At 49.5% G+C, this 25,572-nt stretch overlaps 1 protein-coding gene across 10 annotated transcripts in view; it reads left to right on the forward strand.

Moving 5' to 3' along the window:
- Positions 1 to 25,572, forward strand: part of LOC118232272 (lipopolysaccharide-responsive and beige-like anchor protein) — a 208,635-nt gene that overhangs the window by 63,525 nt on the left and 119,538 nt on the right. For 9 of the 10 annotated variants that reach the window (XM_035427121.1, XM_035427123.1, XM_035427129.1 and 6 more), the window contains 8 exons: positions 1,232 to 1,373; positions 1,696 to 2,080; positions 8,325 to 8,482; positions 11,116 to 11,200; positions 11,814 to 11,947; positions 14,361 to 14,422; positions 23,937 to 24,001; positions 25,321 to 25,429. In XM_035427121.1, the coding sequence (XP_035283012.1) occupies positions 1,232 to 1,373; positions 1,696 to 2,080; positions 8,325 to 8,482; positions 11,116 to 11,200; positions 11,814 to 11,947; positions 14,361 to 14,422; positions 23,937 to 24,001; positions 25,321 to 25,429 (1,140 nt within the window). The remainder of the gene's footprint in view (positions 1 to 1,231; positions 1,374 to 1,695; positions 2,081 to 8,324; positions 8,483 to 11,115; positions 11,201 to 11,813; positions 11,948 to 14,360; positions 14,423 to 23,936; positions 24,002 to 25,320; positions 25,430 to 25,572) is intronic. The other variant, XM_035427122.1, reaches the window with a different exon arrangement.

Raw genomic sequence — 25,572 nt, forward strand, 5'->3', positions numbered from 1 at the left:
GTGAACAAACTGTTCCTAAACTCTTACACCCTAAACCCCTTCAGAGACATAGTGAGCGAGCTGTTCCTAAACTCCTACACCCTAAACCCCTTCAGAGACATAGTGAGCGAGCTGTTCCTAAACTCCTACACCCTAAACCCCTTCAGAGACATAGTGAGCGAGCCCTTCCTAAACTCTTACACCCTAAAAACCTTCAGACATAGTGAGCAAGTCCTTCCTAAACTCTTACACCCTAACCCCCTTCAGAGACATAGTGAGCAAGCCCTTCCTAAACTCTCACACCCTAAACACTTTCTGCACTACTTAAAGCCCTGTTTCAAACACCCTTCAGCACTGGTCTGGCCACCAGGCCTTTCATTAATCGTTTCTGATACTATACAAACTTTTAAAGGCCAACATTTAAATGAAGGCAAATTTCAGTATGCTCAGTTGAGCGTTGTGTTGACTGTATAATTTCTGTTGGTTCAGTCTAGGCTAGGGGGGAAAGACCTGTGAATTCGGTATTTTGAGTCTATTTTTAGAAAAAGACACGGCCAAAATAAACATCACATTTCCTAGCAGCATGCCAAGCTATGAAACATAGCTACATAATAGTTCTAATGGCATCATTATTCAAGCATGCTTTGCTGCTCAAATAACTGCGAGGTGGAAGACTGCTTTCACTGGCAGTTGATTGGGGTTGGCTGCCCTGCACATATTTTTAAAGACCCACTGCGATCAAAATCATCATTTATTGGAAGATCTAGCTTGCATAAATAACACATTTTTTTAAAAGACTTTTTAAAAAATTTGTTCGGTTTAGGTTTCAAATGAAGTCTTATCCAAAAAGCTGCAGTGTAAGTTCTTATATTTCCTGTTTCAGGAGAATTCCGTATTGGTTATTTCGAGACCATATTTAGCGTGTTAGTAACACAACATTTTAACCAGTTGAGGGGTGGCCATTTAGCAAGCTGCCAATCAGAAGTGAACTTGAAACGGATACACATGCTGATCTTTGCATCAAAATGCTGTTTATAAAACAAAATCAGCAAGTATACATCTTTGTCTTGTGGCATAATGAGCTGTGTTGCGTCTGTTAGGAAGAAGCCACCACAACTGGCCTTAATTTGATGTCACTGCACCGCGTATGAATGAATTGTGCAGTCGAAGTAAAGTCCTTGGGACAGCACTTCTGTCTGTGAGCGGGATTGGCATGTTCTCTGATGGTCCTGCCATGTCGACTCTCACACAGGAGGACAGTAAGCAGGCCCAGTTCCTGGCCCTGGCCGTGGTCTACTTCATCTCCGTCCTCATGGTGTCCAAGTACCGGGACATCCTGGAGCCCCAGAACAACCGGAGGCCCGTCCAGCGCTCTCAGTCCACGAGGAGCGCAGGTACAGCGCTGTAGCTCTTAGAGCTGTGACAGTGTGTCAGCATAGGTTTTTCAATTAACATTTACATTCTACGCATGAATGTGTTAAGTAGCTTTTATTAATTCTTTATGCTACTCCTATGTACGATCCTTCACAGGAAAGTGCTCAGCATCTCACGTATCATTGCATACCACTGGTGTGTTGGTGTGGTTCGAGTAACAGTGGTAAAAATGGTGTGTGTTTGTGTTGATGTGGAGTAACAGGGGTAGAAATGGTGTGTGTTTGTGTTGATGTGGAGTAACGGGTAGAAATGGTGCATGTTTGTGTTGCCATGTCGACGCAGATGTGGGGAGAGGCGGGGCGGGGCTGGAGCAGGAGGGTGGGCTGTCCCTCAGAAGGAGAGACTCCGGGATTGGGGAGGAGCAGGTGTCCGTCGCCGCCGGCGATGCAGAGTTCGGGGTGGGCGGGGCCTCGGGGCCGGACGCCATCAGCGAGGCCCTCTCCACGCTGTCCTCGGAGGTGAAGAAGAGCCAGGAGGTCTCCTCCTCCTCCTCCTCGTCCTCCTCCTCGCAGGGGAAGAACGTCAACGTCAAAGACATCCTGCGCAGTCTGGTCAGCGCGCCGGCCGATGACATCGTGGTGGACCCCGGCCTCCTCCCGCCCACCTTCCTGGGAGCCGTGGGCGACGCCGCCAAGGACCAATCAGTGCAGTTTCGCTCCTTCGACAGGTGTGTGCGCCTGTCCTCTCCTCTCCTCTTCACTCCACTCCCCTCCTCTCCTCTCCTCTCCTCTTCACTCCACTCCCCTCCTCTCCTCTACTGTCCTCTCCTCTGCGTTCCTCCTCTCCTCTCTGCATCACTCGCTCCTCTGTCCTCTTCTCTTCCTTCCACTCCTTTCCTCTCTCCTCACTTCTCCTCTCCTCTCCTCTCTCCTCATCTCCTCACCTCTCCCCTCCCCTCCCCCTTCAGTCCACTTTCCACCTCTCTCCCTGTCTCCTCTCCCCTCCGCTCCTCTCCCCTGCGCTCCTCCTCTCCTCTCCTCTCCTCATCCCTCGCTCCTCTGTCCTCTCTTCGCCCCCCTCTCACGCCTCCATCTCCAGACACATCATCAAAGGGCAGCAGAGCTTATAAGAGAACCGTCCCTCTCTCTCTCCACATCAGGGAAGTCTGCGAAGAGCTTAGCTGTTGCTGTGAGGGAAATCTACCTGGGGCATTTTGCTGTTGAAGCCAGTTCTCAGCAGAAACAAAGAAAGTGGGGAAAAAAAACTAAAATAAAACAGATACCGGTCTGGAGAGAATCCCGTCAGAAAAACAGAAGCAGCTCTTGATCGTACGTTGCCGGGAGAGACAATACGGAGGCGGGGGGGGGGGGGGAGCATATCGTCTTCACCCCCCCCGCGGCGCTCTGGGGGAAAGCCAGATCATCGGCAGCGGGAGACGTGAGCGTTGGAGACCAGGCCGGGTCTGGTTTGCATTTACAGTATTGTTCTGTGACAGGCGCAAAGCGCCGTGGGTTAACTTTGCTTTTTCGGGAGAGGGGCTCCTCGTTAAACCCCCCCCCCCCCCTCAAAAACCCCCGTCCCGCTGTATCTGTGGGAATTTGGAGGCATCCCTCTGATCCTGCATTTATCTGAGGAATGCTTTTGGCCAAAAATCACAAGTCTCCTCATATCTCTTGTATTATCAAGTGTGGCGCCCCCCCCTAACCCCCCTCCCCTGTCCTCCACCCTCTCTTAAACGGCTCGGGACTGGGAAGCCCATCTCAGCCCCGGGGGGAAGGGGCGTGCCTCTACTTCTTTGGCCCCAGAGAGCTGCCTTATCACCAGGAGCATCCACAGGGCCCCTACTGTATCTCTCCCCCCCCCCCCCACCCTCCCCAGCCACCCCCAACCCCACATACAGAACCAAAACACACCTCTGCTCTTCGTTAGCCTTCCTTCCTACTGTACTTGTTATTAAACTACGAGGACAGCCTACATTGGTCCATAGCCATTAAAGTCCTGTTCAGTTGATTTCTATTGCTTCTGAAGTACTCGGAAAGCCACAAGATGACGACTTCTTCAAATAACTGAAATGGGAAAGTAATTACATTTCTTTTTGATGTATGTAAGTGTGTCATTTCTAAAGAGGAGAGCTGGAGGTCTGTATGGAAATTCACTTCAAGTTCACTTCTCATTGCCAGGCGACTAGAAGGCTGCAGCTGATTGGTTAAAATGTAACATGCCAGTTCAATTACACAAAAACGCTGACCTAAATTGACCAATACTAAATCCTCTTGTAAAATAACTAATTTAACACCTCGACCGACTTAAAATACGCTTAATATTAGTATTTGTTTTCTTTGGTTCTAACTTTTTTTAAAAGTATCCTTTTGAAAGTGCAGGGTCTTTTGAAAGGAGATTTAGAGTGTGAAGGGTTTTCCACTCGCAGCTCGTCGTCATGGCAGAAGTCTCTCGTTAGCAACTGCGGCCAGTAAGAGCAGCGGCTCCCGGTCCGTCGGCTGAGGGGAGGGGCGGCTTCCGCTTTTCAGCCCCTGAACCGCGGAGGAGCCGCGCGGCTCTCAAACCGGGGCGGGGCGTACGAGCTCGGCCGCGAAAAAAAAAGCGTGCGATAACCCTACTTAAGACGTGACAGGCCCGTGTCCGGCGCGGCGCGGTCGTTTTAGCGGGCGCGGCGTCTAGACGGCGAAAGAGCGCCGATTAATTATTCACGGCGGCCGAGCCGAGCCGAGTCGGAGGGAAGCCGCGCGCGCTCCAGGAAACGGCGGCTCTTACGGGAATCTCGCCGATCGATGCCGCCGGCGGGAACTCGCCCGAGGCCGGCAGCGCGGAGGAGGACGGGGGGCTCGGCTAGCTTACGAACAGGAGCACAAGAGATATGAAAGCCTCTGTGTATGATTTACAGCTGAAGTGAGAGTGTTGCTTTACTTTTAAGAGCTAGGCTATATAAGAGCTATATATATATATATATATGTATATAGTACGTTTACAGTAAGCTACAGACTGACTGTAGCATTGAAACAGCATACGTTATTCTGTGTAGTCTAATAGTATGTTCTCATAAACACTCACATAAACCACTGAGTAAAAATGTTCAGTGGTTGGTGTGTGAAACACCACAGTGACTACTTCACAGATTCAAGGGTGTGGCCGTAATAGTGGGATTTCTGACATCTGTTTTTTCTGCCAACTCTTCCCATCTTCCCATTTTGTCAATCAGGAAATAGGGCTTGATTTCAGTAGCGCTTATATGTCTGTTATATAGTGCTTATATGTAGCTTATATAGTGGTTATATATAGGTTATATACTGGTTGTATATAAGTTATATAATGGTTGTATATAGGTTATGTGCTGTTTGTGTAAAGGTTACGTGCTGATTGTATATAGGTTTCATACTGGTTGTATATAAGTTATATATGCCCACATGCACTGTTTTTGGTGCAGAAAGTAAAAAAGATAAAGCAATCACTTTTCAGGTCTGTGCAGTAATGGGGACATTTGCGTAAATCAAAAAGTGCTTCCCTCTGATTGGGGCTATTCCTCAGCGTAGACTACTGTGGGAGTACACAAACTGACATGTCCTTATGTAATGTGTCCCCCAGGTACTGACAGGTAACAAGAGCTGCGATGCTGGTCTGGCACGGTGGAGTCCACCCAGATGTTCAATAGGCAGAGTGCCACAAAAATATAGATAAATAACAACGGCATTCTCATGCCAAGCCCTCAACTGCAGGTTGCCAAGTATGTTGAATCCAGTTACGAGTAGCCTTTAAAACCGGGTCAAGAAATCCAGCGGAAATGGTGGAATTTTTTTGTCACCCTGAGCACCTGCTGAGATAAACACAAATATAATGGGGGATGTGGCCTGGCCGGTCGATCACTCGATCTCATGCTTGCTGACGTACCCCAAAGCTGCATCCCAAACCACAAATCCAATGGCTGCTCGGCTCCCTCGCTATCTGAGGTCAACGTTTGGCTGGCCGTGCGGAGCGAGTGCTGGGTTTCACATCGCTATCACTGTCATTGATCTGAGGCCACAGGGAGCGCGTTTGGAACATGATTACCGGTTTCAAAATCCATTGCTAGCTAGAACCATACAGTAACTGCTCTCCAGAATGGGCAGGAGGACTGAGCTTGAGTGTAAGAGGGTGTCCGAAAACAGAGGGGAAGGTGACGGACTAAGCGACGGACAGAAGGGACATAGCTTGAGCGCAGGTGAGACTGTAAACCCCGGCCCCTGCCGTTATGACGGATGGATTTGCGTCAGATCACACAGAGTGTGAAAGATGCACGGAGCAGCACCCCCCCCCCCCCTCCCCCCATTCCCCAGGTTTTGGAACATTTTCAGCTTTTTAATGTCTTCAGGCTTCCATCTGAGAGAGACAGACCTCTCCCTGAGGGACACAGATTGGGGGAAGGGGGGGGGGGGGGGGAGACGTCCCCGTCCTCCTGCGCGGTGTTTACACGTTTGCCGCGACGCGGGCTTAAACCGCGGCAGGATCCGGTGGCCGGTGACCGCAGCCTCCGCCGTCCCCCCTAACAGACGACCCGGCGGGTTATTAATCGACTGTAGCGCTTCGCCTGCTGTTTGCCGGGGATAAGTGTGGCTAATGACCCGCTGAATAATTTAGAGGAACAACGGCCGAGCAGATGGAGGGTCCCGCCCCCACACCCCCCAAGCCCATAGACCTTGTCTCCCCGCCAGAGAGGTAACCGAGAGAGGTGATTGTTTGTTACACAAACGCTCGCCTCCTCGTTCGATTGGCTGACGTGCGTCACAAAGAGCCTCGGGGCCAGTCAGGATCAAATGTGCTTGCTGCTTGTGTCGCTATGTTTTCCTTTTGACTGGAGAAGCACAGTTCTGAAGGTATAGAGTGAAAAACCTAAAATATGACTAACATTTTTTTAAAAACAGGAATTATGGCATTCTTTGTCACACTACAGTGCACTAATTTAACAGAATTTCATGCATATTTCTGTACGGTGACTACACACCAGATAAAATGCTTGCTGTGCGAATAAATTTTAATCATAATACTAATACATAGTACCGTGATATTTCTTTATGATATGGAGGTTTTCAAAGTGAATTGCTTTGCATAACTGCATTTCCAGAAATTATTCATATTTCTGCTTGGTAACTGCTGACCGCCAGCAAAAATAGAAAATTCTTCTTCTTAATAATAATGATAATAATAAATAATAATAATAATAATTATTTTATATATTTTTAATAGAATAAAACATCCCTTGTACTTCTTGTAATCTCTTTTTTGCTACTAGTCATACGATACTGTACAGTGTCTTCTATATCATAAGGATTTTGTGATGTGATGCCTTATCAAAAAGCATTTAACAAACATGCTGCCATGTTTTAAGCTGTCGTAATGCTTAAAGGCGTTCTGCCCTGTGTAATCGCTCGTTTACAGCCATGGTGGGAATACGCGCCGGACGTCTCTGTGGCGAAGGCGGTGGTTAAGCGAACGCGCGCGTGAGCGACGGGCCCCGTTTCCAGCGCTCGGCCGACGCCCGCGTGATTAAAAGGAAGCGGCGCCCGGGGGACCGCGCCGCCCCTCGCTGATGAGCTCCGCCCCGTTAGCGCGACTTCTGCACCTTTTACGAGTCAAAAAAAAAAACCGTTCGTCAGAACGGCCCCTAACGGCGTGTTTACGGGTTAACCCTTCGCACGCCGGATCGGGAGGCGGGGGGCGGTCGGCGACGCTCTTTTACGCGCTCTCTCTCTCTCCGCAGCGGTGAGGACGAGCGTGTTGTCTTTAGCCGGAGGGCCGTCCCCCCGCCCCCCGTGTCCGTCCCCGCGACGTGTCACGGCCCCCCCCCGCCTTAAATCACGCCGGGCCCGCGCCGCGACCCCGCCGTCCGCCGCGACATCTGGTTTTTAACTGCCGACCGCGGAGCTCCGCGCGGCTCCTTTGAAAAAAAGCTGGCCCCGGGGCCCCTCGCTACGAGAGAGAGAGAGCGTCCCCCTCGCCGAGCCTCCAGACAAAAAAACGTCCCGTCGCTTAAATAAACCCCAAGCCCCCCCCCCCCCCCCCCCTCCCTTCCCCCCCCCAACGCGAACGCGGGCTCGGAAGCGGCTTTTGCGTCGGCGGACGTGAAGCACCCAGCGGGTAATGCGCCCGCTGATTTATGAAGCCGGACGTGCTTTTAAAATCACTGCAGGTACAATGCGCCGTAAATCAATACTGATGCGTCCCGCGCACGCGGACGGGCCGATCTCTGCAGACCGGGCCGTCCAGACTGCGGTTCAAGTGCGAAAATTGGGGGGGAGGGGGGGGGGGGGGGGGAGAGACACAGGCCCTCGCGAGCGTTCGCTAGATAAAACGGTCTCCACGGCCTCCAATTACGTGATTGAGGAGAAAATGGGATTTTGACTTGGGCAATTAAAAAAGTTTGTAGGAGCCACCGACGGCGGCACTGCAGGACAAGCCATTGATTCCGAGGAAGATTGATGCAACAATTAAGGAAAATTTTGCTTGTCAGGGATATTGCAATTATTGCTCCCCCGGCCTTAATGGACTTGCAGTGTTATTGTGCAAGCTTGCTGTATCCCGTGCGAAATTAAATTTCATGTTCAATAGCCGGCCGCTATCGTCAAGAAGTCAGTGTTACTGCACGCGCTCCGCATGACAACAGCATGCACAGAATTGAAAATTTGGGCTAAAATGTGTGCATCTTAATTATAACTCAGAGAAATCAGTAAGACACACGTGTTGTCTATTAGCATTTTGGCGTACGCCTTTAAAGAGAACATTGTTTTTTTGCAGAAGTACCAGGATGTGTGTGAAAATGAAAATGGAGACCCATGCTTACTGCCCACTGACAACCCACTGCCCACTTTAAAGACGTTTGTCAGTTAATACATATGTAGGAGGTGTTAATACAGTTTTTCCTTCGTTCCACCTTCATACCTTGCATCTGTGTAATTATCCTTGGTGTGTGCTTCGTGTTTCAGGAGTGTTGTGGTCGCGCCTAAAAAGGCGGGGGGAGCACCAGCGGGGGCCACGTCCACCGCCAGCCCCGCCCAGGCTCCGGCTGGGACGCCCGTCAACAACGTCGCCGTGGTTTCCTCGGGAGAACCCGCCCACAGTGCCAGTGCTGAGTCCGCTGCAGGTAAGTCTGCGATAGGTAAAAATCTCAAAATCTAAGATTTATACAGAGTTTATAAAGAGGTGTCTAAGGGACACAGTCTACTGAATGGCCAACCATATCTCTTATACAGTAAGTGGTAATGAGACAAAGCGATAACTTATATGAACAAGGAGTCTGTGTCAATGAGATGAAGTGGTTCTAGTATGAGAGAAATTTGGTGTTAATGAGACAAAGTGGTTCTAGTATGAGATAAATTTGACGTTAATGAGAGAGAGTGGTTCCTATATGAGAATCAGTGTTAATGAGTCAAAGTGGTTCTTGTGTGAGCCTGTCTTGTTTTAATGGGACAGAATGAGAGATGCTGGGTCGTTCCTTCTGAAATAAACTGCGTCGACTAGAGAGAGGACTGTAGTCTGGTCCCATTATGTGTGTTCAGAGAACAGTATCTACCTTTAGGAGTTGAGGAGTCCTGTTCTCACAGATAGGAGCTGATTAGGTGATGGATCTGGAAACTGTCTCAGATGTCTGGAGGAGAGAGAGTTTCCTGTTACTGTAACCCAACACCCTCAAGCCCCTTCTCTTCTGCTCTGAGCTCTGAAGTAACGGCGGTGCAGATTAACAGTTCCGTATCTCCACGGCGATAACGGAGCACCCGAAAAGGCGCGTTCCGTCCGTCCGCGCTCAGACCGGTCCGACCGCATCGGCGAGCGTTACCCAGAGGGCCGTTTCTTTTTTTTGCGGAGGAGCGATAAGCCAGACGAGGGGCGTCCTGCGAAAGCGCTTCCCCCCGCCCCGAGCGGACAAGGGGGGGGCGGGGGGGGGGGGGTGCAGCGCGCTGTAAATAAGTCACTTTTTTACTACGCGCAGGAAGGCGACGGAAGCGCCGTCCGACGGGGCGAAACCCGAACCGGGCTGCGTCGCTGGGCCCGGGGGTCGCCTCCGGCGGGACGGGGCAGCTCCCCGCGGGTCCGCCGGGGCCCCGTATTTTACGAGCCCTTCCTAATCCGCCGTCCCGGGACCTCTAGAGAGAGGAGCAGGTTAAGGGATTTTAGGAATCGGAACGCGGAGTGCACAGCATGCTAACGTTTGGCGTGCGGCGTGCTTATTGTCAATCTCAGCAAAATGTTACAGCACGCGTACAATATTACATATACTGGCAAAATATGTAATTCTGTTCCATGTCAGTGGACGCCTGTGTTTTTTTGAACGTCATCTCTTTCTCATGTAACACGTACAGTAACGTTACCAAGAGTGGCTCCACAGATGGGCGTAATGGTTTAATTGTACATATTTTCTGCACAGTCCACTGTGATTCTTTAAAACTGCTGACAGTCCTTGATTATGATTTAACGCCCTTATAAACGTAATGAGTGCTGCTGTTTTAAAGTGCGCCTAGGGATCTTATTTGGAAGAAAAAAAACTGAAAAATACCAGGATTGTTCAGCTGATATGCGGATATAGGACTAAAGCGTTTACAGAAAAAAGCTCATTTTACTGTGGTGTGGTCGTTGTACGCTCGGTGGCGTTCCACGTACAAGTGACACGCACCGCACTCTGCTGCGAGGGTCTGACTTCTTTCAGAGCTGGAAGGCTGCGTTCGCACCGCGCCGTAAAAGGCAGCTAATAGTCCTTTTTTTTCTTTTTGGGGAACAACCCCAGGTGTCCTCGAAAAGCGTCCCGTTTTCCCGACGCCCGAGCCGGCCAATCCGCTCGCGAGTCCTTTATTTAAACAGAAACGCGCGGGCGTGGGCGTGGTCGTTCGGTCGACGGCGGGCGGGCGACCCGTTAGCGTTAGCGTCTCCCTCTCACGTCACCCCGAGTGCGCTAAAAGGAGGCGGTTCATCAGGGTGGGGATTGATAGAGAGAAGTTAATTTAGGGGCCGTTTGGAGTGGCTGGTTCATTGGCACCCGGGGGACCCCTCTCCCCCCCCCCCCTCACACACACACACACATGTTCGTACTTAAGGCCCCCGGGCCTCCCGCCGGAGCGCATTCCACGCCGCGGGGAAGCGCCGCGCCGCCCGTCTCCGGCCGTGAGTTACGCCCGCGCACCGCCGCCGCCGCCGCCGCGGGGTTGCCGAGCAACTGAGCGCACGCGCTCCCCTGACAACCAGCCGCAGAGTTAGTTACCCTGACACCTGCCTGATTCTAGGTTCATATCAGAGCATTCCTACAGTATTTGTGTGCATGTGTGGGGTGTGAGGGTTGGTTGGGGGGGGGGAGGTACTTGGCAATAAAAAAATTTATAAATAAAAATGATTTCTTAAGGCTCTTGAATTTCTTAAATCTTAAATTCACGTTGGAAATTAAAGTTTCATGCAGCAGATTAAATGCACTGGGGATTTTTAGTGTGGTGTGTTATTGCATGGAAATGGAACTTCTTGCGAATTGCGGTGTTATTTCTGAATTTTATGTTGTGAAAATAAAGGATTGCCACAATATGTTTTTTTGAAGGCAATAGTTATTCATATTGCTAACACCTTCTCATGTGCAAAAGATAAATTCTTCTGTGAATGGGTGTTATTGTACCCCTGTGTTCTAAACTGTTGCTGGCAAATACTTGCTTTTAAATTTTTATCTTTTTATCTGTAATATTGTAAAGTCTGCATCCCTGTTCAGCCTGGCACAGTAGCAGCATGTCTTGTTTTGGTCAGCAGGGGGCGCCAGTGCGAGTCACAACCTGCCGGCTGTTCCCACAGTGCCCCCACTGGTCCAGGAGGACTCTGCGTCCAGCATGAGGTGAGTCACCCGTATGAGCCCCATGGAAAAAAACCTCAGAGTGCCTCAGTTATGCGTATGGGACTCAAATTTCATATTTATGCGTTCATGTGTGCACGTATGTGTGGAATACTTGTATATATACACGCAGGAAATAAAATACCCTTTCCATACTCAAAATGTGTGTGATGGTAATATATTACAGTGTAGTTTTTAGAAAGATTAAGTGTCTGTCAGACCACAGAGAACAGAGGACAGAGGGATACACCGTGAGACACAATACAGGCTTTCTCAGCAGAGCGTACTGAATGTAAAAAAAGTGCGTAGTTTCACGCAGGGTATGCTTTTCCCCCGCGTCCGCGTCTGCGAGCTTCGCCGGCCCGGGCCTGTCGGGTCGGGCCGGGCCCTGTCAGCGTCCCCACGTCTCCCCCGTAAATAAAGACGTCCCGGGGCGGGCGGGGTTTACTGCCGCGGGCCCCGCGCGTTCCTGGAGCCGCGCCACGTCTCGTTTCGAGCGTCTGCGAGGCCCCCGTCCCGTCCCACTCTCTCTCTCTCTCTCTCCCCTCAACCCCCCCCCCCCCCCACACCCTTCTCACGCTGCTGTCCCTCCCCACCCCCACCCCTACCCCTGCAGCATCTCGGAGAGGCTGGAGCACGCCCTGGAGAAGGCCGCGCCCCTGCTGAGGGAGATATTCGTGGACTTCGCCCCCTTCCTGTCCCGGACGCTCCTGGGAAGCCACGGGCAGGAGCTGCTCATCGAGGGCACCAGTGAGTACCGGGAGGGGCGGGGGTCATCAAGAGGGGGCATTAGGGGTTGTGGGCGGGACTAGGAAAGGCAGGGACATTATCAAAAGCACACACTTCACTCCACTTCCTCCTTTACACTAGAGTGTATCTCTGATAAATTAAACAAGCCCCTCCCCTCTGAGGTCCTGGGTCTCGCCCCGGGATCTGTCTCCAAAACACATCCAGCCCTTCTCCGCCCCGGCCCACCCCGGCCCGCCCCGACCCACCCCAACCCATAATGAACAGGGCCCTTATTTGAAAACCTGCACTCTCAATATAGCTCTTTTGTTGCGAAGCCCTGTAATCAAATCGAAGCTCGCGAAGCAGAGAGTGTATCTTCTAAATAACTGATCAGGGCAGTGGAAGGGCTTTACGCAGCAGGGGGTCAGGGGTCAGGCCACTAATACGAGTGTTTTGGATGTCTCCTGCCTCCAAACAAAATGGAAAGTTGATTGATAGCCGGGGGGGGGGGGGGGTCGAGGGGGGAGGGGGCGGGTAGCTGGGAGTGGAGAGGTCAGGAAGCCATTTCCCCTCCCTGCATACATAATAGCCCCCTGGGTTCCGAAATTCACGAAATGCAGATATGATGGATCAATAAGACATATGCTCTGCCCATTTGAGGCCGCGACACAAGGCCCGGCCGCGTATTGGTTTACAGTAACATTTTGTCGGTTCATTAGTATCCCGTGCTGCCCCTGCAGATGTCGGATACATAATCCCTTTTTCGCTTGTTGCTCTGGGGTTGAAGTCAGGCTCTGCTGGTACGGGGGTCCAGGGGAGAACGCAGCAGCAGACATGGAATTTTTTATTCAAAACATTAAATTAAAAGAATAAAAAAGGACATTTTTATTTGCACGACAGAGAAGCTGTTCTTCAAATTATGAATCTTAGTCCTACGATGCTGTGTATATCATTTTATCCATTTTTTGAACACATGTTAACTAAGGATAGTGCTGCTATATAAATTATTGTTTTTGCAAGGGAACTTTTAAGGATTTTTTTTGTTGTGTTAGACTAGTGATAGTGATGCTTGTTAAATTGTAAAAGACACAAAGACTGTCATACTCATAAGGGTAAGATGCACAGTCATTGTGAGGACTCTGTACAGTCATTGTGAGGACTCTGTACAGTCATTGTGAGGACTGTGTCAGATCTGATTCTTTTTAAGCTGAGTAGCACATTCAGCAGGACACACAAATCGTTAGTGAAGTGAGAAGTGGGTGAGTGAGGTTGGTGTGAGCAAAAAGTTACAGCTGTATGAATGTGAGCGCTAGCCCAGCGTGTTTGATCCTGCTGCGACGTGCTAGCAGTGTGAGCGCTAGCATAGCACGTTTGATCCTGCTGCGACGTGCTAGCATAGCACGTTTGATCCTGCTGCGACATGCTAGCAGTGCGAGTGCTAGCGCAGCATGTTTGATCCCAGTGAGTTATGCTAACAGTACGCGTGTGAGGACTAGCGCAGCCGTTTGATCCTGGTGTGGTGCTAGTAGTGTGAGTGTGAGAGCTAGCTCAGTACATTTAGTTTTAGTGAGGTTTGCTAGCTGTGTGAGTGTGAGGGCTAGCTCAGTGCATTTGGTTTTAGTGAGGTTTGCTAGCTGTGTGAGTGTGAGAGCTAGCTCAGTGCATTTGGTTTTAGTGAGGTTTGCTAGCTGTGTGAGTGTGAGGGCTAGCTCAGTGCATTTGGTTTTAGTGAGGTTTGCTAGCTGTGTGAGTGTGAGAGCTAGCTCAGTGCATTTGGTTTTAGTGAGGTTTGCTAGCTGTGTGAGTGTGAGGGCTAGCTCAGTGCATTTGGTTTTAGTGAGGTTTGCTAGCTGTGTGAGTGTGAGGGCTAGCTCAGTGCATTTGGTTTTAGTGAGGTTTGCTAGCTGTGTGAGTGTGAGGGCTAGCTCAGTGCATTTGGTTTTAGTGAGGTTTGCTAGCTGTGTGAGTGTGAGGGCTAGCTCAGTGCATTTGGTTTTAGTGAGGTTTGCTAGCTGTGTGAGTGTGAGGGCTAGCTCAGTGCATTTGGTTTTAGTGAGGTTTGCTAGCTGTGTGAGTGTGAGGGCTAGCTCAGTGCATTTGGTTTTAGTGAGGTTTGCTAGCTGTGTGAGTGTGAGGGCTAGCTCAGTGCATTTGGTTTTAGTGAGGTTTGCTAGCTGTGTGAGTGTGAGAGCTAGCTCAGTGCATTTGGTTTTAGTGAGGTTTGCTAGCTGTGTGAGTGTGAGGGCTAGCTCAGTGCATTTGGTTTTAGTGAGGTTTGCTAGCTGTGTGAGTGTGAGGGCTAGCTCAGTGCATTTGGTTTTAGTGAGGTTTGCTAGCTGTGTGAGTGTGAGGGCTAGTGCAGTGTGTTTGATTCCGGCGCTAACAGCGTGAGCGCTAGCGCAGCACGTTTGATCCCCTCTCTCTCTTCCTCCAGGTCTGGTGTGTATGAAGTCCAGCAGTTCCGTGGTGGAGCTGGTCATGCTGCTCTGCTCTCAGGCAAGTCCCCCACGTCCCCGTCCCCTCGCACCCCTCCTGAACCTCCGCCCCCGCCCTCTAGGGGGCGACAGAGCCAGGACGCCCGGCTTATTTCGGCTGCACACTCCCCCCCGGCGGCGCGATATGGCCCGCGTTAGCTCCGGTAATGCGTTTGGTGAAAAAAGAAAATGGCGGCACCCTTGAACGGGGCTGGTATTGGCGCGAGGGTCAAGGGTTCCCGACCCGTCCGAAAACCTTTGACCCGAGTTTTACCCGGGCCGCCCAGCGAATAAGGGAAACGCTAAATTAATGCTGCTTTGCATCGATTTGTCTTTTTTTGGGAGGGGGTTGGCGGGGGGGAACTATGTTGCCAAATTTATTTAGGTGATGTTGACAGACAGGTCATGAATACAAATGAAGGAATCATAGCAGGTGTGTAAAAATCAATGACGCACGTTGTCAATAGGGTGCAGTGAGGCTTTCGGGGGGGGGGGGGGGGGGGGGGGGCTCGGGCCTAATGGCCGCTCTAATGGGGGGCGGGATAGAGCAGTAGGGTCCCGCGCAAGCGTCGAATAACGACCCCCTCGGCCGGACAGCTGCTTGCGTTCCGATCGCGACGCTTTGAGAGCGAAAAATGATGAATAAAAGATCGTCCCAACTGGGCTGATTTATCGCCCTTCTCTTTCTTCAGCCAGTGCGCTTAATCACTTTTATTTATTTATTATTTTCCATGTGGAAATGTGCTTCCTCTCGCTGTTTTTCCCCCCTGTTTACCAGGCGCCGTTCGCCGGACTCGTTCTCCGACGGTAATATAGAGAGATCGCGCTCGTCCGCTGCGGTGTCGTCCGCCCGCGCGTGTTCGGGGGGGGGGCGCAGGGGCGCAGGGGGGGAAGTGAACCTGGTGAGCATCCGGGAGGCGGAGTGAATGACGCGGTCTAACGCGCCTATTTGTCACATCTGTCAGGCCGCTGTTTAATGCTGATCTAATCAAAGCCTGAATCTGGGCGTCGCCACGCGGGGCCCCCGGTCGGTCGCCCCTGCTCCCGCGGAATACGCCAGAGTTTCCGCGGAAAGGGGGAAAACAAAAACAGGAACGAACGAGGGGGGGGGGGGGGGGCACACCTTGAAAATTGGCGCTAATTGCTTCAGGAAGTCACCAGACCAAATTCTCCCACAGTCACCGTAAATGGGGTTTTATACTGGGGAAGTATGTCCTTGAATTAAAAGTATTCTATGGTTTGCTGAGCCTGCCCAGGGATTTGCCATAGACCGTTGTACTCTGGTAATTGGAGGGCTCTACAGTGCTCCCATTTTAGGAATATTTCTTCTTGAAAATGAATGTGTGCTAACTGGGGAAAAAAAATAATTTAGGAGCACATCTACTAACTGGGGTGCGTTAGTGTGTTCACTAATTTTTCAACTTGGGAGTGCGCGTGTTCTTGCCAGAACGCTTCGCGATTCGGAGAGGAGGAAACTGGAGAGGGATAGGACAGATCTGCGTCTTTGAGAAATGACACTGGAGTGGTGTGACAGGACAGGAAAAGAGGAAGAGATTGAGGATGAAGATTAGGACAGACGTACTGTAGATATGGGGAGGAGATGGGGACGAGTTTGACTCATTTATTTTTCAGCTGAGGCAGGGAGGACTGCACGGTATCTCTAAAATCCTAATTTATTTCGAGAGGGGAGGTGGAGTGTCTCCCGGTGTTAGAGATCAAGGGATTTGTGCCACTGAAGAGTTTTCAATCACCGCAAATATGAAGACTGTACGCACTACCCTATCACAATAGCTTTTTGGATCAGAATAGACACTAGAATTATAAACAACAGTTTAATTGTTAACAAATGAATTAGCAATCTGTTTAGGAAAAAAAATATTGGTGGAATGAAGATTTTTGCTCTTACGTAAATATTGTCACAAATGTTCATTTTTTTCTTAGATGGTTAGACTAGTAGACAAATATTCTAAATGGTTGTTTGTTTTGACGTCAGTAGCTGAAGTTTTCCCTCTATCTGCAGTTGATTGAAGTTTCTCAGCAGGCTTTATCAAAGCCCTCTCTGTGCAGTACACTGAGAGAGACACTGTACCTCTCAAACTTCAAAGGCACCGTTGGGAAGACACATGTAGTGTATATCTATGCTATAGCAATTTCTTCCATATCTGCAGTACTTTGGAAAAACTCAAAAACAAAACTGTCAAACCAAAGGGAATAAATAAGAATGCCTCGCAGCTGTTCGAATTTTTAGATAAAACCTGTTCTTTAACTTTTTCTTCATATTTGAGTATAACCTGACTTATGTCAGCAGGACTAAGAACATTCATATTGTGGTTTTGACTCATGATTAGCATATTTCCAGCAACCCTTTCGTATTTAATGCTTATGCGTCTCGTACACAGTCTCAGGAGCAGAAGATATAAATCTCGTGCGAGGGAACAGGCTAAGACGGTGGTAAGCCTATTAAAGATGTGAAATTAGCATGGCTGATGGATTCGTTCAGCGACTGGGTTTGTCACTCTCGCAGATACTCATTTCCCTAAGGGCCTACTGCTGATCTCTCCCACTCTCTGAAGCAGGTGCGGACTCTTAAGAGTTAAATAGCAACAGAGGGGAATTCAAAGCGACCGCCATTTTGAAGCAAAATGACCAAAATAGTCATGGAAGGTTTAGTTTGAAAAATGAGCTCTAATTGTGTTTCTTATTTTGTCTGGTGAATGGTGTGCTATTTCTCATGATTTTTCAGGACTATATGCCATTTTGAATGAAAATGACCAAAACAGTCATGTAAGATTTTTTTTGAAAAATAAGCTCTAATGATGATTCTTATTTTGTCGGGTGAATGTGAGCTATTTTTCAAGATCTTTCAGGATTATATATTAATTTATGAACGTATAGCTAACATCATTTGTATCATTCGTATACACTAAGTATGAAAGTGTTAAATTCCCAATGGATAGTTTTTAAAAATGAAATATGTCTGTCTAACCTAATGGTTTTAATCTAGTGGACTTACATTGAAGATAACATTAATCTGTTAATATCAACATTAAACCAACAGACCTCTTTCTGACATACAGTTTATAAATAAAACCGCTCTAATTTGTAATTGGTTTTAGCAAATGATTAATTAGGTTTTTTTTACTTGTTTAAAACATATTGAAAAGTGCAGCGTAAAAACGACAAATACTTAATTAGTAAAGAATAACACAGTGGACGTGTTCATTAGCAGTGTAAACAAGCTCTCTCTATAAACTGTGGCCAAATCGACGAGGGGGTTTATCCTTAATCCCTTTTCCCATTGGCAAACAGCAGTGGGAGAATAGTCCGGTCTATGTCATCCCCCTGGTTCCTTGTTTTATCATTGAAATTGCACCGCTGAGAGTTCTCTTCCTGTGGAGTGCAAAGTGATGTGAATAAGTTTGATGGGGGTTGTAGTCCAGGATGGATTGCTTTGTTTGCCTGGCTGTAGCTGCACCTCTTGTTTTGCCTTTACATACATGCCTGTTGGGGCAGCAGTGTAGTATCATGGTTAGGGTTAGGAAACTGGGCTTGTAACTCAAAAGTGCTGTTTAGTTCCCTCTTAAACAAGTCATTTAACATGAGTTTCTTCTATAAAATACCCAGCTTTATAAATATATGACTCTGTAAAATAGCCAGCTTCATAAACACATTATTTTTCTTCTGTAAAATAGGCAGCTTTATAAATGCATAATTTTTCTTCTGTAAAATAGCCAGTTTTATAAATGTAATAAAGCCTAACTTAGGCCACAATATACACCATTCCTCACTCTCAGTATAGTTTACTGATGTGGGTATATTACAGTCTGTCACAGTAAATTGGATTAATTAACTGTTGGATTAATATGAAGCATAACAGAGTGACTGTGGGCTCTTTCTCCTCTTCCTCTGGGTTCCGCCCACAGACCATCGGCGTGCTGTTAAGGTTAATCAGCTTCTGCAGATTGCCCATCAGGAACGGCGTGCCTGTATGAGTGAACCCTGCATCAGACTAGGCCTCGCCCAGGCTTGGAACAGGAGCTCTTATTTCGCCTGTAACAGACAGTTAGTGGCCAATCTGTCATTTTGCCTGTAACAGACAGTCAGTGATCAATCTGTCATTTTGCCTGGGACAGACAGTCAGTGGCCAATCTGTCCTCCTTTTTTGCCTGCACAGTACAGTTGCAGTTTGTACTGCTCAAGATACACAAATCTTTTACCTCGTTCACCTTCAAGTTTGGTTCCAGTCACTAGGCTCGTTCAAGTTAAGAGACAAATTATTCAACGACAGCGAGTGTTCATTTTGCTATAAATGTCAAACGTCTGTTGTGGAAAACAGTTTTTTCTTCCTGAATTTTTTTTTTTGTCAAATCATACTGTGTAACTGGGAATTGAAGCGGTATTTTTTTTAGCCCAGTTCATCCAGGCACTTGCAAATGATGGAGCCGTCAAAGTGGGCCCGCTCCAGAGACCGATACAGATACCGTATCGCTTTCCAAAATCTTCGCCTCGCCTTTCCGAGCGGCTTCGCGTGAGCCAGTTTTTTGGGGCCGCTCCTCTAATTCAAACTGACGCTTCCTTTCGACGACGCGACCTCGATTTCTGATTTAAAGGTGCATTTACACCCGCCGCGTTCCGAAGTACATCACCTCAAAAAAAAAAAAAAAAACAGGAGAGGCTTCAGCCCAAAAACACGGGATAAATGAGTAATGAGAAGGGCCACTCAGCGACTGAGCTTACAGACTAGAAATCATTCGGGGGGGGACGCTATAGTGTCCGCTATCTGAAAGTCCTGTCACATAAATCTCAGAGTAGCTGCGTTTCTGTCCTGTATATCATAGCCGATTGTCTGAGCCTCTGCTCTGGCCGTCTGTTATTATTCTCTGTGTGAGAAACAGGCTCGTACAGAATCTGAAAGGGGACTGACCGCGTAACTGACCGCGTAACTGACCGCGTAACTGACCGCGTAGCTTCAGCAGCAGAAAGGCAGTTTTGTTGCGCAGATCTACGGCAGATAACTCAGCCGGCGAGACACTTCTGAGCGTAACGCGAAGGACCGGGGGAAGGGGTGAACGCAGAAGAAAAATGGTCCGGAACAGAACTGATGCAGGCTTGGCCGGTAACGGAAAAGCAGGCCCCTAATTATCGAGTAGACTGCTTCCGTGGTTTATTTTAGCAGCGAACTTAAACCGGAGCGAAAGGATATCGTTGAGGCTGCTCAGTCTAACTGCCGCGGCCTCCGAACATTTGAGCTGTGATTGTAAGCCCTGTGCTTTTTTTCTTTCTTTCTGATTGTTAATTCAAGGAAATGCTGAACTCTCCGTGTCGCATGCATAACCAAAATAAACAACTTTCTTTAATTATCCAGGTCTATAGACAAAGACTGAAATTTTAAGCTTGAAAAGTCAAATTCTTTGTTTGATCACATTATTTGATCCAACGTAATAAGATCACACACTGTATATGCGTGTGTGTGTATATGTATACACACACACACACACACTGTGCACATTTCCACCACGCAGACGTTACCTCCTCCACTTCCTCCAAGAGACGGCCGAGCGGTTTCTCTGGTGACCGATTTTAGCAGATTGCGGCCTCCCCTCGTCTCAACAGATGGGCGTTTCAGGCGAAAGCTGAGAACAGGAGAGGGCCGCTCGCTTCCCACACCGCTGCCATCTCGTGACCTCTGACCCCTGAGTGACGCGGGGCCACTGAGCCGAGCTCCCCTCAGGCAGGGAGCGCGCGGTCCCGGTGACCGTGCGGCGAGCGTCGACACCCCAAAAACGCGAGAGGCCGTACTTTCGACGTGTCATAGCTGTCGGTACGGCGCACAGACAAACGTCCCTGCCTCACGCCGCGGCCTGACGTTTCCGTCATGGAGAACCGGCGTCCGCAAGCCGCGCGGGGAGGGGCGGCGCTGTGAAAAGGTTTGGAGCAGGCGGGAGGCGTTTCGTTAGGCAAAGAGCTGAACCTCTCGAGGATCGGGGGGGGGGAGTAGGGGGGCTGAGGAATGCGGTGAAATGGAGGGGGGTGCAGAGTTTCTTGTTCTACACAGCCAGAATGACACCCCGTCGTTTGCAAAAACACACACATGCGAGGTTCAAGATCAGTGCGTTTAGAGTCCCCCCCCCCCCACCCCCCCACGAGCAGGCTCCCCGCCTCTCTCTCGTCTCGCCTGCAGGATAGCACCACGCTGCTTTCTTAGCGACTCCTTTGAACCATATTCTCCAGCGCGGCGAACCAAAAACAACACGGTATCAGCGGGCACTTAGCCGCGCCGGGCCCCTGCGGATGGGAGCCGGACAGCGAAGGCGAACTCTCTCAGACAGGAAGCGGGGCCTAGCAGGCAGGGGGACCTAAAGTAAAGTTTTCTTTTCTGCGCAGACCACTTTGCAGTTTTTTTGTCTGGACAGCGGAGACGACGCTAAAAAACGGTGAAAATGTGGCGTTGTTTATAAACAGTCTCTGAGAAGCGCGCGCCCGGCTGCCGCGGCGAATAAGAAAGGGTCTGTCTTCCTTCCAGCAAACAAGGCTCGGAATTCGGCTTTATCGTTTTTATAGACGGCGGCTGTCCGCCGCGTGTTTGGTTTTAAAAAAATCGCAGCGCCGTATTTAATCTTTCGCGCGCGGACGCTAATGCGCTGTCCTGCGGAGGGACATATTACGATGCGCTGGACGCCTTCGGTTCGATTCCACCATAAATGGAAAAAATACAAAGACTCAACAGAAGCAGCACAGCGTCACGTTTGCTGATTTATAGCGAACCTTTCCGTGTCAAAAAAAAAAAAAAACTCCAAAATTGTTATTGTTTCAATGTGAAGAAGCTGGAGACTCAGATATTTTGGAAGCAGAAACCGTTACGGTTGTGTTTGCGCCAGCGGAGTGTCACGATGACGCTGTTCCGATCAAAATTATGTACAGATTTACCGTGGCTTATCCCTTTAAAGGCCGTTGAAAGAATGTTTGTTCCTTCGTAAGTCCCTCGCTGAGCATTCTGCAATTACCATTCGAATCCGCCCGAGCGTTTCTTCCGAAGGCTGGTTTCCTCAGGGCCAGATAGCATCTGAGGTTGCACGCGTGGGCGGGCGAGCGTCACGCCTCTCTCACAGCGGCAGTTAAAACCCGCTCGTCCTGTCAGATGTCATTGCGATACGCGGAGGACGATACGAAAACCGACCTTTTCCGTGCTCGGGTTCGTTTCCGATAAGAGTGACCTTCGCAAACGTAAACTCGCTAAAGATGCACGCGGTCGATAGCGCTTTCCCGCCTGCTTCCTAGCCGGTCAATCGGATACGTTCGCGGTACGCGAACCCGTTCGAATCAAACGAGTGTTTATTATTTTGTGCGTGCGGGGTTCTTTTTGGTGTTCCGGTCTGGTCGTTGTTGGTTTAAACATCGGGGGATCAGCGCTAATGATGAAAGGGACGTAGCCCAGCTTTCGGGGCGCACGCTGTGACGGCCGAGCTACCCTCATCAACTCGAGACTAAACAAAGTCCAGCTGGCCGCCCCTGATTGAGAGCGGCGTTCGCTGCTGTGCAGCCTCACTTTTGCTTGCATCGAGAGAAGAAGTAAGCAGCGTTTTGAAGTTTGCTCACTTCGAAAAACAGAACCTTCCTCTGGCGAGAGAGACATTTTGCATGCTCAGAATTTTGAGTTTTAAAATCAACTATAAATTGGTTGTATCTCTTAAAGTCTAGTTGCTGTTTACCTTTTATGTCTGCCTTTAGTAAAACAACTACAGAAGCTGCATGGTAATACAGTGCTAGGTGTTGACTTCCTATAATCCTTCATCTGTTGATAGACGTATAGTCTTCTTCGCTGAAGCCAAAAAGCAAGATGGAGGTTTGATACCTTGCTATCTTAACTGGCAATGTGAAAACAATGAGGTCTCTTTGGGGTTGATAAGTACACAAGAAGAATGGGCTTTTGCCCTGGAGGAAGGAGGTCCCCCTCGGCCCTGCCCTCACGTCCACAGTACCCCTGCGATTGGGCGTCCCATCAGCTGAGAGAGCAGGCCTGGCCTGCACCTACATCACTAGAAAGTACCGTCTTTGTATTAAGCTATCGTGAGCCAAGTGAGGCCTCTCTGCATCATCCAATGAAAGGCAGAGCCCTGCGGAAACCCCATGTGTGTGCAGCGCGATAGGCTAATTCTCACTCAGTGAGATGATGGCTTCGCAACAGCTCTCCACTGCTGCTGATACTCACTCAGAGAAAACACATAACCACTGAAGGGGTACTGCGTCAGACGTAGCATTTAGCCCCTTAGCGCTACTCTGTATCTTTTGCAAATAAAATAAATACTTTTAATATTGTTTTTTTATTAGTGGAATCATAGAATACTACAAGGTACAGTTTAGTTTGACACTCTGAGAAAACGGTTTTATCAGTTCTTGCACTTGCACTGACACAAACACAAATACCTTATTTTGTATATGTCAGCAATCTGCAGTGGTGCAACAGTGAGAGGGCTGAGCATAAATCCCCACAAGCCTCTGTCATGCTGAATTAAGGTGACGGAAAAGGTCCTTTAGGTAGCCGGTTGGATCAGAAAGCAGGAAGCGAAATGGCTCCTCGAGGAGTGCAGGTCAAAGGTCAGAGGTCATCAGCATCCTCATGGACTGGATGGAATGATACAGCTGATGGTGTTACTGAGCCATCCAAATCTAAAAACATTTGTTTTCTATTTTTTGTTTGTCCCCCCCATTTATTTTTTGCTCATTTCTGTCTATGGGTAGATTTCTCTTCATTATGTTTGTATTGTTACTTGGCATCTCATATAGAAAATCTAAAACATGCTAATTTATGAAATAATATTCTGACATGAGGGCTTGTTAGGCTGCTTTACAGCCAGTGCTTGCATATCTGTTATGCGTGTATAATAAGCATACTTCATCTCCCAGCAGAGTATTAATAGTATTTCCTGTGTACCGTATTTGGTGCTGTACGGTTTTCACATGGCCTGTAAAGCAAACTGGAATATTTATGGGCGATTACCGCTTTCTTTGGGTAGCTCATCGCCGCCTCTGCGAAACTTCGTATACGTTGCCGCAGCAGCAGCGCGGCCGTGGCTCGGGGCCCGTCGGCAGGGCCTCGTGGTTAACGTCCTTCAGCCCGCGGCTCACGTTCCCCCCCCCCCTGACCACGCAGTCCTTTCTGAGTTGCAGACGACAGGTTACACCCATTGTGCCACGTCAGTTTCGTGACGGCAAGGTTTTAGATGCATTTTTTTATTTGGCTTTCTTGGAGGAAAAATAGTGGTTTCAAACTCCGTGCCTCCTTCTGATGTTATTGTGTGTATGTGTGTGGAAAGGAGGTGGTGTATTTCAGGTATAATGAGAGTGTGTGTGTGTGTGTGTGTGTGTGGAAGAGAGGTGGTGTATTTCAGGTATAATGAGAGTGTGTGTGTGTGTGTGTGTGTGTGGAAGAGAGGTGGTGTATTTCAGGTATAATGAGAGTGTGTGTGTTTGTGTGTGTGTGGAGGAGAGGTGGTGTATTTCAGGTATAATGAGTGTGTTGTCTCTATGCTTCACAGGAATGGCAGAACTCCATCCAGAAGAACGCGGGGCTGGCCTTCATCGAGCTCGTCAACGAGGGGAGGTAATTATGGCCGGGGAGACGCGCCGCGCGCGTTAGCCCCCTCTTCATTACGCGCACCCCCTCCAATACAATACTGCGCCCCCGGGCTGCCCCAGGAAAATCAATACGCCCAGGAGAGAGGAGAGGCGGGAGTTCAAGTCTCCGTCAATACCTGCCCCGTCCCCAGGGGCGCGGGGGGGTGGGGAAGGGGGGGGCTGACGCGCCAGGTGACAGGGGCTGTGATCCCGGACGCCTCGCAGGCGTGAGAGCGGCTGTCTCGCCCCGCCCCCCCCCCCCCCACGACTCAATCACAAGGGTTACCCCCCGCCCCCAATCCCCCTCCCCCTAACAGCACACTCACTCAGCAGGGACTGTTTCTCTTTACTCCATATTGTTATTAAGCTCTTGTCTATTGACTGGGGCTCAGGATCTGAAACACGTCGTCATTGAGGGTGAAACCTGGTGAAGAAAGTTGGCTGGATGCCCAAAGTGCGCAAAACTAGAGTGCCTTTACAAGACTGATGTGTAAAAGCTTGTGCCACAGGGCGCTACGCCTGCGCTTAATGTTCTCAGAGGAGTCTCCGAGGTAACCGGTCCAGGGGAGCTGCAGTGCTCACACACAGCACGTTAGCGCACATTATGCTAGCGTGCCGTAAGGGGACATCAGGGCTTTGGTCCAGGTGGGATAGCGGGTTTCGGCGGCGGTAGCGCCTGGCAGCTGGAGCTCCGTTATTGATGAGGCCGGAGCCGTGGGAGGGGGGTCGCCCAGGGGTCCAGCTGCCGAAACTTCGGCGTCGGGTTACAGGGGGAAGAGGCGCGGGTCTGTTATCGTTCCACTTTGCACGGTCCCGACCCCCCCTGACCCGAGGGCGGAGAAGGGCTCCTCCCCATGAGCACTTTATTAGGGCACAGAGATACACAGAGACTCTCTGCCTGTCAATCTCAGACTAAGGCTCCGCCCCCCCAACACCTCAGCCCTCCCCCCGCCCATGTCCGATGCATATCATTAACAAATCAATTAATGTTAACGAGCCTGGAGGTGATTCCTGTCAATACCAGACCAGCTCCCCAGACATTGGGTGCTGTGGATTGATGCAGGCGTTATTCATATATGTTTTATTACACATTCATGTTTTATTAAGCGTGTTGATAACAGTAACTAATGAACACGTTTGTGCAAGTTTTAACTCCTTGGGTCATGCTTAATCACACCTATTCAGATCAGTAGTTCACATTCCCAGTGATTCAACGATCACTCCGAATCTAATTATTCTATATCTATAATGGTTCTAATGTGTGTGTGTTTTGTGTGTGTGTGTGTTTCTCTCTCCCCGTGCCAGGCTGCTGAGTCACACCATGAAGGATCACCTGGTGAGGGTGGCCAACGAGGCCGAGTTCATCCTGAGCAGACAGCGGGCGGAGGACATCCACAAGCACGCCGAGTTCGAGGTGAGCCGTCCACCGCCGCAATCCCAAACAGGGGGGGTTGCCGGTTCAAATCCCGGTTGCACGTTGAGTGAGCGTTCCGGGTTAAGTGATGCTCGAGCGCGTTACTTAACCCGAGTAGAAGGCTGTGCCATCCGGATAAATAT

The sequence above is a fragment of the Anguilla anguilla genome, chromosome 7, assembly GCF_013347855.1.
Source record: "Anguilla anguilla isolate fAngAng1 chromosome 7, fAngAng1.pri, whole genome shotgun sequence".
In the NCBI taxonomy this organism is placed as follows: domain Eukaryota; kingdom Metazoa; phylum Chordata; class Actinopteri; order Anguilliformes; family Anguillidae; genus Anguilla; species Anguilla anguilla.